Raw genomic sequence first — 12,231 nt, 5'->3', positions numbered from 1 at the left:
CTCTCTCTCTCTCACACACACACACACACACACACACACACACACACACACAGCCACCTCTGCCTCTCTCTGGTAAGGACTCATGATTAGGTTGGACTCATCTGGATAATCCAGAATAACCTCCCTATCTCAGGATCCTTTAACTTAATCCCATCTGCAAAATTCCTTTTGCCAGGTAAGGTAACATATTCACAGGTTCTAGGAATTAAGACGTGGCCGTCTTATTATTCTGCCTGCTACACCTTCTATCCAGTAACTCCATACTATACTTCTCTCTACCTCTGCAGAACAAAATGCAGGCTGAAGGGCATCTCTCAAGCTTTGTATCCACCAGCCTGGATATTGTAGTGGCTAAGAGTATAGGCTTTAGACTCTGAGTGTCTGGTTCAAGTCAATTGTTGTTGTTGTTGTTGTTCAATAAAAGAAAGCAGATCATGCTTTACTCCTGAGTGTCTTAAAGCTCACATTTTGCTTCAAAAAGTAACATCTTGTGGTAAAACTGCATCTTCCTTTGGTGGTGAACTTCTTGAATTTTCTAGCAACAGCAGACTTACTACAACCCAACCTGAATCTGGTCAAGCCTTGAGCGCAGTGGCTCTCAATCCTGGCTGCATGGGTCAGTCAATCAGAAAACCAAAAAAAAAAAAAAAAAGAAAAAAAGGGTGCTCAACTGCAGAGCAGACACCTGCCTCAGAACCTCTGCAAGGTCATTAGTCTAATCTCTTTCCTTTGCTCGTATTTGACAATTTTCATAATATAAAGGAAACCTATTTTATGCACAGAAACACTGTGACCCCTAGGAATTCTAGAAAGAGGCAACTGAGGAGATGTGGAAACCTCATGGATTTGCTCGGCGACTCCCCGCAACTCTGGTCTGTGTGGTTCCCACGGGTGCTGCATCTGGGGACCCCGACCTCAGCTGTAGCAACCTGAAGGGAGAGGTGAGAAGGTGGGAGAGAAACAGGCTGATTTTAGATTTTAGACTTCTAGGTACTTCATTGCGAATACTCTGATTTGAACCTTGGGATAATTCGGATAAACCTTGGGTGAATGTTTTGAGAAAGGGCTCTTTAAATAAATTAATCTTAAAAGATGATGTGGACTGAAATTAGGAAAGTGGATGCATTCGACCAAGTAACTTATTGTGAGCCAACACTAAATTATCACACCTTAAAAAGCAATACAACTGTAGTTTTAAGACATGTTTGCAGAGTTTCCCAGCCATTGTGTTGTGACATTTCCTTGACTGTATGTGCACTTGGCTCTGAAATTAGGCCTCTTGATTCTCAAAATGTCTATATATTGCATTAAGGATAAAAATAAAAATGAAGAACGCTGTTCTATGTCATTTAGGGCAGTCACTGATACCTCCTGACTTTGTCCCAAGATACTATGAATGAATATGGTTTTAACCTGTCAGTTAATTGTGTTAATTTTATAATTTCCCAAAAATGGACCTCACATATTTCCAACTTTAAAAAACATGTTGAAATCGCATGTGCTTAATCTGAAAAAAAATCATTAAAATTCACAATGGTAGAAATATAGATTGGGAGCGGTGAGAAAATTGGGACATAGGGGAAGATGCAGATTATTTGATGTATTCATGACTGCTGATTGGCAGGTGGCAAAAGACAATGAGATGGTGGAGGGTGGAGGGTGATGAACTGGAGTGGCCCATACAGACTTTTCCAGGTCTGTATGAACACTTCAGGCTTCAGTTATTCAGGTTTGTGGTATAAAATGGATTATGAAGCAACTTGGTCCATTACCTATAATCAAAAATGTAACTGATATTTTTTAAGATGCCACACAGTTGATAATAGGTAGCTTTGGAGACATCTTTGAAGTCCCTCTTTCTTAATTATTTGATGACCTTCTCTTCCAAGAAAATTGTTTCTTCAGCCATGTGCTAAGGATGGGTTTAAGAACCAATTGGCTCTGGGGACAGTATTACCTCCTTGGTAAAATGACTCTTCCAAAGCCTGATCAATGCAGCTGCCCTGCTTTCAAGAAAGCGCCACGCTCTTTTCTCTTTCTGGGATTTGGCTGTAGCCTTCTCCTGAGCCATCAGCTGCTATAAGAACTAAAGTCTTAGGAGACAACAGCTCCATAAATTCAAGTCATTACAAATAGACCAAGCCTTTTCTCTCTTTTGGCTGATAATTCCAAATTTACCGAAGAATTTTAAAAGTCTACGAAGTTAAGAGTCATGGGCTGTGATGTATAATGGACTCAGAGAAATTTAAAGCATCACACTTCACTTTTTTATTATGCTAAGTGTAGTCATTTGTGAACAGTTTCCAGAACTATGTATTACTTGATTGCGTTGGAACTGTTTTAGTTGGGAGAAGAAAATGAAGGCTCAAGAAAGATGTAAACTGGCCTGATTCGGTAACGTGTTTTATTTATTTATTTTTTAGAGATAAAATATCACTTTCAAAATGTCCAATTTGAGCATCTTTCTTCTCCCCCCCACCAAGCCTGATTCCCTCCTGCTCTTCCGCATCTTGGTGATTTAGTGTACCGTCCTCCCAGCTGCTCAAGCCAGACATGTTTAAGTCATCCTAGATTACTCCTTCCCTACCCTCCACTACATACAATTTGTCCCCAAGCATCTCTGTGGTTCTAAGTATCTCCCTATCTGTTCAAATTTGAATCAGCGTCATACCTAGCCCAGTGTCTCTTCTGACCTCTGCATCTTTGGCTCACACCCTCCCTCAATTCCCTTAGAAATGTGTTTCCAGTCATCTTTCCCATATGCAAATCTGATCATGCTCCTCTCTTACTCAAGGTTCCTTAATGACTAGCCATCACCTGCTGAATAAAATCCAATCTACTTTGCAAAGCCTGCCGAGAAAGCCCTCCAGGATATGGCCCTGATTTCTGCGTGGCTTCGCCTCCTGCTCTTTCCTTCCTTCTAGCCTTGTAATTTCCCCCAAAGGAGGCCGTTCTCTCAAATTCATTTGCCTTGGCACCTACTGTTTTTTCCAATGTTGCATCTCTACAGAGCAAACCCTTACCCCTCTTATTCAACTTACGGGTCTCCTGTGAAACACTGCCTTCTTGTAAAGCTTTCCTTGATCCCCAGATAGATGTCAAAGCCTTTTCTCCTAGGCATCCCATTGCATTTGGTACTTACTCCTAGTATCATAATCTCTGTATTTCATGGACTGAGTGTGTTCTTCCTACCAAAATTTAACTCCTTAAGAACAAGGACTGGCTGCGGCGTGGAGACCGGACGCTGACACCGAGACACTTGAATTAGCTTTAGCGGAAGAGAAAATGGAGGAACCATAGAACATTAAGGATGAATTCAGGAAGACCCGAGACCATGGAGAACTTGCCTGCTCTCTACACTATTTTCCAAGGAGAGGTTGCTATGGTGACAGACTATGGAGCCTTTATCAAAATCCCAGGCTGTCGGAAGCAAGGTCTGGTCCATCGAACTCACATGGCATCCTGTGGCGTGGTTAAGCTCTCTGAGATGGTAGATGTCAGAAACAAAGTGTGGGTGAAGCTTATTGGACGAGACATGAAAAACGATAGGATCAAAATATCCCTCTCCATGAAAGTTGTCAACCAAGGGACTGGGAAGGACCCTGACCCCAACAACGTTATCAGTGAGCAAGAAGAGAGGCGGAGGCGGTCCTTCCAGGGTGACACTGGGCAGAAGATCGCCCTCGAGGCTGTCCTGAACACTACCTGCAAGAAGTGTGGCTGTAAAGGCCACTTTGCAAAGGATTATTTCATGCAACCAGGTGGGACCAAGTACTCTATGATACCTGATGAGGAAGAGGAGAAGGAAGAGGCAGAGGCAGCAGAGTTTGAAAAGCCTGACCCCACGAGAAATTCTTCTAGAAAAAGAAAGAAGGAAAAGAAGAAAAAGAAACATAGAGACAGGAAGTCATCTGACTCGGACAGCTCAGACTCTGAGAGTGATACAGGCAAGAGGGCAAGGCACACGTCAAAAGACAGCAAGGCAGCAAAGAAGAAGAAAAAGAAGAAGAAGCACAAGGAGTGAGAGTGGAAAGAGTGGAGGGGGTGGTGGAGAGAAGGAACCTGGAGCCTTGTGCCTTGAAGCGCTGGCTCCTGGAAAGACTCAGTACTGAGAATATGGCCTTCCACCCCATTGACTTCTCTCCCATGGGAGATGGCTTCCCCTCCTGCCACAGGCAGGTTTGGGAGATGTCAAAAGTATCTGCCTAAATGAGTTGTTTTCTTATCACTCCAGTCCCTTTGCAAGTGACCCCCGCAGCTGACCCATTCACTCACCCAACTTCCTTCATTCAGCAGGAGGTCCTGTTACCCTCTTCCAGCTGCCACTGCCAGAGCCAGACTCCTGTACAGGAGTCCAGGCTAGAGCCACAGGTACTGCTGTGGAGGTGAGTCTGGCTGTAGTTGGAGAACAGAGTGATTGGCCCCTCCCTGTTGGCCTGCCTTGGGCTGATTGGTGGCTGATCTCTGCTGCATCCAGCACAGGGGCAGAGGGAGACTGGCGGTACTAGGGAGAACATGGTAAGAAGTGGTGCTCACTTTTTCCATTCCCCCTAACATGATTCTACTATGTTAGAAGTGACAGCCAGTGGTCACAGCCAGAAAACCATTGTTCGCAGTGACTGAGCTTGTGTGTGACGTTCCGCCCGATCACTGAACCAGAGAGCTCAAGCCAAGATCGTTGCTTTACTTTGTATTTACTACAATGTGAATCAGTTGGTTCCAAAAAAAAAAAGAACAGGGACTGTGTTGTCATTTTGATAATCCCAAGCCTAGTACTGTTTTTAGCATGTAATAGGTGCTCATTGAATTTTGTTTGAATTCATTATGCAGGAGGTCATACTAAATAAAAATAAAATGTGTCTTCTAGGGATTGATTTATTTTATTTCAGTCATGAGCTATTGTTCAGAGGTTGGCGAACTACAGCCCACTGTCCAAATCCAGCCTTCCACCTATTTTTGTAAATGAAGTTTGACTGGCACGCAGCCACACCCATTCATTCATAAACTGTCTATGGTTGCTCTCATGCCACAAAGGCAGAGCTGAGTAGTTTTGACAGAGACCACATGGCCCACAAATCCTGAAATATTTACTATCCGGCCTTTTACAGAAAAAGATAGCCAACCCTGCTACAGATACTAGAGCCCATCGGAGGGCATATTTTTAAATGCATTTAAAGAATAGATATGTAATTCCATTTTGACACTTCAAGTAGCAGCGGGCTCCCTTAGATACCTAAACTTCATGTTTAAAAATCACCAACTCATCTGGAACTTCCCATTTGGGGTGAGGGGAAAGCAGTTCACTGATATTGTACCTGTGGTGCCCTAAGCTTAAAGGGTGTGAGTGAGAGGTACACCCAAGACTTAAGTCCCCAATTCCTGTCTAAACTTGTAGTTAGTCCAGCTATATCAAAAAAAAAAAAAAAAGAAAAAGAAAAGAAAATAATCAAAATACACTGGGCCTGGAAGAATGTTCTTCAGTTCACCAAATGTGACTACAACGTACCCCCTTTGCCTAGATTTACTCCCTCACTCCTCGGCCCTGACCCATTCCCACACCCTGCTGCCTGTGCCCGTCCTGGGCCCCTGGTAGCCCCCAGCATCATCCACTGGATGCAGATGCACAGGTGTGAAGACAAACAAAAATTCCTCATGTCCTTTAACTTCTTTACTTACCCTTGTTTATTTTCTGCCCCTACTAGAGTATGATATCTCCATTTGTCAAATGAATGAATAAATAAATCAATGAAATCCCAGATAAAGAGGAAAAAAAAATCAAAGAATTAACATAGTGCCATTCACTCTTTGGAATGAACCTTCTAGGCGGGAATTTGCTACCAGTAGGGAACAAAGGTGTCTTAGCAGTCGCTGGGGCCAGCCTTTCTGTCTGTCTTCTTTAAGGTGAATAATGAGGATGGTGAAGTCTTCTGGGATTCCTTAAATGTTCCCCACATCCACAAGAAGTCCCTGGCAGTGTCTGTAGGGCCCAGCACTATTCCTTCTCCCAGAATTTTTCTTGATTGTTAAGGAAACAGTAGATACCTCTTCAAAGCTGTTGTGCCCTGGTTGATATCTGTGATCCGTAGGAATTCCTCCTCAGTGAGGGCACATCGGGCTTCAGAGGATTGTGAAGTATTGTTTCGTAGGTCATCACTTTCTCACTGTCTGCATCAAGGGTAGAGATATTCACTCTCAGAGGTGTGAAATCAGAGGTGTGTATGCGAGCACACAAATAGACTCAGGATTGCGGGAATCTTGGCTTTGATTCTTTGATGTGGAGTATTTTAGCATCAAACATCTCTATAAATATATGTAGCTTTTATTGATCATATCTCTATACTTACTGTGATCAAAATAGCTCATTAGACTGCTATAAATAGAAACTCAGTGGTTACAATTTAGCATAGAATTTAAAAGCCTAAGATTTTTTAGCTCGAGTCCTGGTTAGTTTCAAATCTTGTAAGTTTTACAATTTGGTGAAAATTACTTAACCTTCCTAAGCCTCAGTTTCTTCTATATTATATTATATTATATTTATGTATACTATATGTTACTATAATATCAACATAATGTATTATCCTAAGTATATATTACAATAATGTATCAAAAGTATGAATTATATATAATAATAATATATTGTGTCATATATAATAAATATACTAGATTGTATTATTATATAGAGAAAGTAACTAAAAAGCCCTTGGCACATTGCTGGTACACGGTAGGCTATCAATATACGTTTACCCTCCTATGTCTAGTGTGCACAATGGCAATTAGCAGTAGTTTTTCCTGTTACTGAGAAATAAAAACCGAAAATTTCCCATGTGTTCCCATAAAAGAGAGGAGGCAGGACCCTTGAAGCATCTTTCCACATAGTTTTCTTTGCATCATTTTATGGGATCAGATGACCTAGCAGATACTCCAGATTTTGATGTTTGCAAATGACTGAGTAATTCCACAGTTAAGTAAGAGTGGATTTGATTTTAGGTATTGAGAGCCAATTTGGGAACATAAAAATGAAGTTTGCTTGACTTTATGACCGATTGAGAGAGAGGCTGAGGCTTGTGAGTCGTAGATTACTGTGTGACCCTTGATGTTTTTCCCCTTGATCTGCAGGGTGACTTCACGTGGAACAGTATGTCGGGTCGCAGCGTACGGCTGAGGTCAGTCCCCATCCAGAGCCTCTCAGAGCTGGAGCGAGCCCGGCTGCAGGAAGTGGCTTTTTATCAGCTGCAGCAGGACTGTGACCTGAGCTGTCAGATCACCATTCCCAAAGGTAAGGCCCCATCTGCCGTCACATGGGGGATGCTGGAAGTCAAACATCTGCTCTGCCAGAGCCCCAGGCTGCAGAGTCCTCTCAGCCCCACGATTAACACAGGAAGGAAGCTATAGCTTCTGGGTCACTGGCTGGCACTGGCATCCATTTTGAAAGATGTGTTCAAGTGGGACAGTTTACATGTCGACTAATATGTGTATTTAAAGGGAAGATCAACTTGGGGCATTAAAGGGGAAAGCCATGTGTATCTCAACGGTCTGCGTGGCTTCAGCACAACCAATTAAAAAGAAGTTTCAGCAAGGTCAACTTAAAGGGTTAGAAGAAAAACCATGTCTATCTCAATATGATTTCAAACTAGGCAGTTGAAAAGAATGTTTTAACAATCTGTTAAACTTCTCATTTGACCTTATGCAAACTCAGAATCAGTGATTATACCAATGTTAACTCATTTTTATCCAGTCTTTCACCTGGCCTGTCTCTGTTGGGGTTCACCACTATGACACTGGAGCCAGTGCAGGCCTGGTTGTCTGATGTTTCTGCAAACACAGATCCTGATTCTGGTAAAGATGAGAAGCATGTATTTGAAATCCTTTGATCTGTAAAGCCTGTTTCTGAATGTTGACTGTCTTCTATAAAGGTACTTTTTAATGTGTATTCGTGTGTAGCCGAAAGGTAATTTGAGGTGAAGTGAAAAGCTGTGATGTTATACAAATAGAGTAAACCTGCCATAAAAACGCAACATTGGCTGCTGTGCCTAAAACTTAAAGGAAAGCAGGAGAGCAATAGCAAGCATCTGAAAGCTAGAAGATTGCCTTGGAAGATTTCAGTATCTGCAGAACTTCTCCTTTGTTTTCTTTTTTTAGGGAGTTGAGGGGATGCTTCATGAATATTCATAAAATCATTCATATCATATATACACACATACACATAGATATGTAGTTCTCAACCAGGGATGGTTTTCCCCCATTCCCCAGGTAAAATTTAGCAATGTCTGGCTCCACTTTCAGTTTTCACAGCTCGGAGGAAGGATGCAGCCGACATCTACTGGATGGAAGCCAGGGATGCTGTTAGACATCCTTCAATACACTGGACAGTCCCCCACAGCAAGCATTGTCAGGGCCCGAGGGCCCAAGTGTAGAGGCTGAGCAACCTTAATATACACATGAACACATGTGCTCACATTCCGTCAACAGCAGTGTTGGTGGAGCTGTTTTCCTGGCTCACCTGTGTCTGATGGAAAGGGCACTGGCTTGGGAGTCTGAAGACCAGAATATGAGGACTTGTCTGGTCACCCCCTCCCCCCTCCACATGTGAGCTTGGGCAATTTACCTCTGTAGTAGGAGGCTCGGTTTTGTTGACTAGAAAGAGTAGCACAAAAACAGTGACCACACAGAATTTTTTATTGGATGATGGCTCTTAGGGCCACTTTTATTCTTTTTTTTTAAAAAAATTGAAGTATAGTTGATTTACAATGTTATATTAGTTTCACGTGAACATCATAGTGCCTCAGTATTTTTACAGATTATACTCCATTAAAAGTTATTACAAGATAAGACGTGGAGAGTGGACTTGAGGACACGGGGAGGGGGAGGGGTGGGCTGGGACGACGTGAGAGAGTGTCATAGACATATATACGCTACCAAATGTAGAATGGATAGCTAGTGGGAAGCAGCTGCATAGCACAGGGAGATCAGCTCGGTGCTTTGTGACCACCTAGAGGGGTGGGATAGGGAGGGTGGGATGGAGACACAAGAGGGAGGGGATATGGGGATATATGTATACATATAGTTGATTCACTTTGTTATACAGCAGAAGCCAACGCACCATTGTAAAGCAGTTATACTCCAATAAAGATGTTTTAAAAAAAGTTATTACCAGATAATGGCTATAATTCCCTGTGCTGTACAATATATCCTTGTTGCTTATCTATTTTATACATAATACTTTATATCTCTTAATCCCTTACCCCAGTCTTGCCCCTTTCCCTTCCCACTCCACACTGGTAACCACTAGTTTGTTTTCTGTATCTGTGAGTCTGTTTCTGTTTTGCTATATACATTCATTTGTTTTAGTTTTTAGATTCCACATATTTGTCTTTCTCTGACTTATTTCATTAAACATAATATTCTCTAAGTCCATCCACATCGCTTCAAATGGCAGAATTTCATTCTTTTATGGCTGAGTAATATTCTATTCTATATATAGACCACATCTTATTTATCCGCTCATCTGTTGTGACTACTTCAGTTGCTTCCATATCTTGGCAATTGTAAATAATTCTGCTATGAACATTGGGGTGCATGTACCTTTTTGAATTTTTTTTCCAGATATATACTAGAGTGGAATTCATGGATCTTATGGTAGTTCTATTTTTAGTTTTCTATTTTTAGCAGCCTCCATACTGTTTTCCACAGGGCTGTACCAATTTACATTCCCACCAACAGTGTAGGAGGGTTTCTTTTTCTCCATATCCTTACCAACATTTGTTATTTGTAGACTTTTTTTTTTTTTTTTTTTTGTGGTACGCGGGCCTCTCACTGCTGTGGCCTCTCCCGTTGCGGGGCACAGGCTCCGGACGCGCAGGCTCAGCGGCCCTGGCCCACGGGCCCAGCCGCCCCGCGGCATGTGGGATCCTCCCAGACCGGGGCACAAACCCACGTCCCCTGCATCGGCAGGCAGACTCTCAACCACTGCGCCACCAGGGAAGCCCTGTAGACTTTTTGATGATAACCATTTTACAGGTGTGAGGTGATATCTCATTGTGATTTTGATTTACATGTGCCTGATGATTAGCTATGCTGAGCATCTTTTCATCTGCCTCTTGGCCATCTGCATTTCCTCTTTGGAAAAATGTCTATTCATGTCTTCTGCCCATTTTTAAATTGGGCTTTTTTTGATGTTGAGCTGTTTTTATATGTTGGATATTAACCCCTTATTGATCATATCATTTGCAAAAATTTTCTCCCATTCCATAGGTTGTCTTTTCATTTTTGTCAACGGTTTCCTTTACAGTGCAAAAAAAAAAAAGTTTAATTAGGCCCCATTTGTTTATTTTTGCTTTTATTTCTTTTGCCTTAGGAGACAGATCCAAGAAAATATTGCTACGATTTATGTCAAAGAGTGTTCTGCCTATGAGCTTTATGATTTAAGGTCTTATAGTTAAGTCTTTAATCCATTTTGAGTTTATTTTTGTATATGGTGTGAGGAAATATTATAATCTCGTTCATTTACATGTAGCTGTTAAATTTTCCCAGCACCACTTATTGAAGAGACTGTCTTTTCTCCATTGTATATTTTGCCTCCTTTGTCATAGATTAATTGACCAGAGGTGTGTGGGTTTATTTCTTGGCTCTCTCTATGTGTCTGGTTTTGTGTCAGTACCACGCTGTTTTGATTACTGTAGTTTTGTAGTATAGTCTGAAGACTGGGCGAGTGATACCTCCAACTTTGTTCTTTTTTCTCAAGATAGCTTTGGCAACTCCAGGTCTTTTGTGGTTCCATATACATTTTTGGATTATTTGTTCTAGTTCTGTGAAAAATGTCTTGGGTATTTTTATAGGGATTGCATTAAATCTGTAGATTGCTTTGGGTTGTATGGCCATTTTAACAATATTAATTCTTCCAATCCAAGAGCACAGGCTATTTTTCCATTTCTTTGTGTCATCTTCAATTTTCTGCATCAGTGTTTTACAGTTTTCAGAGTAAAGGTCTTTCATCTCCTTGGTTAAGTTTATTCCTAAGTATTTTATTCTTTTTGATGTGATTTTAAATGGGATTGATTTTCACATTCTCTTTCTGATAGTCTGTTATTAGTGTGTAGAAAAGCAACAGATTTCTGTATTTTAATCCTGTATCTTGCAGCTTTACTGAATTCATTTATTAGTTTTAACAGTATGTTGGTGGAGACTTTAGGGGTTTCTTTTTTATTTATTTATCTATTTGCGGCTGTATTGGGTCTTCATTGCTGCACACGGGCTTCCTCTAGTTGCAGTGGGCAGGGGCTACTCTTCGTTGCGGTGTGCGGGCTTCTCATTGTGGTGGCTTCTCTTGTTGCAGAGCGCGGGCTCCAGGCCCATGGGCTCACTAGTTGTGGCTCATGGGCTCTAGAGCGCCGGCTCAGTAGTTGTGGGGCACGGGCTTTGTTGCTCCGCGGCATGTGGGATCTTCCAGGACCATGGCTGGAACCCGTATCCACTGCATTGGCAGGAGGATTCTTAACCACTGTGCCACCACGGGAGTCCCTAGGGCTTTCTATATAAAGTATCATGTCCTCTGCAAATAGTGACAGTTTTACTTCTTCCCTTCCAATTTGGATGCCTTTTATTTCTTTTCCTTGTCTGATGGCTGTGTTCAGCACTTCCAATATTGTGTTAAATAGAAGTGGCAAGAGGGGCCACTTTCATTCTTTAAGCTGGAATCTCGGACTCTGCTGGAGGTCATGAAAGAGTTCAGGAGAAGGGAATGGTAGGTTAGGCCAAGAGGCTGGTGGACAGGCACATTTCACTGACTGATGCCTGGCTCCCTTGGCTTTCTCATCATGTGCTACTTGACACCACAACCACAGCCACTTCCTTCCAGGAGGAAATTCCTACCCCTGTTATATCTTTTCATACTAATGTAACACAGAGATCCTCAGGTCAAGTAAGAAGAAAATTCCTTTAGCAATGGGTGAAAAATGAGTGCTAATCACCATCAGGCCAGGTTGCTGCTTCTCCGTAAGACCTTCTCATTCTGCCTCATCTTGTCTTGGTTTGGTTTTAGGGTGGAGATGAGGCCTGCCCTCGCCTCCCCATTAACTCACAAGGTGGCCCAGGTGGGGCCCAATTGTCCTGTATCTCTTTTACAAGAACAGATGTTCTTTCTGTTCCTAAGAAAAAATTTTAATAGAAATGTTTCTGGCAAACCAAATTTATAGTGAAGGGAATGATGACTCTAAAAGGTTATGTGAAAACCAG

At 42.0% G+C, this 12,231-nt stretch overlaps 2 protein-coding genes across 5 annotated transcripts in view; both read left to right on the top strand.

Moving 5' to 3' along the window:
• The window catches only part of ARHGAP6 (Rho GTPase activating protein 6), a 491,723-nt gene that overhangs the window by 398,224 nt on the left and 81,268 nt on the right, over positions 1–12,231 (top strand). For all 4 annotated transcript variants that reach the window (XM_007129261.4, XM_028492520.2, XM_028492519.2 and 1 more), the window contains exon 2: positions 7,117–7,276. In XM_007129261.4, the coding sequence (XP_007129323.1) occupies positions 7,117–7,276 (160 nt within the window). The remainder of the gene's footprint in view (positions 1–7,116; positions 7,277–12,231) is intronic.
• Positions 3,228–4,063, top strand: LOC102977914 (zinc finger CCHC domain-containing protein 17-like). Its single transcript, XM_055086317.1, has one exon. It carries the CDS (start codon positions 3,311–3,313, stop codon positions 4,022–4,024), a length of 714 nt encoding a protein of 237 aa, XP_054942292.1. The 5' UTR covers positions 3,228–3,310; the 3' UTR covers positions 4,025–4,063.

The sequence above is a fragment of the Physeter macrocephalus genome, chromosome 7, assembly GCF_002837175.3.
Source record: "Physeter macrocephalus isolate SW-GA chromosome 7, ASM283717v5, whole genome shotgun sequence".
NCBI classification, from domain to species: Eukaryota; Metazoa; Chordata; class Mammalia; order Artiodactyla; family Physeteridae; genus Physeter; species Physeter macrocephalus.
The sequence above is the reverse complement of the archived record's forward strand: the minus strand, read 5'-3'. Positions and strand labels throughout refer to the sequence as shown.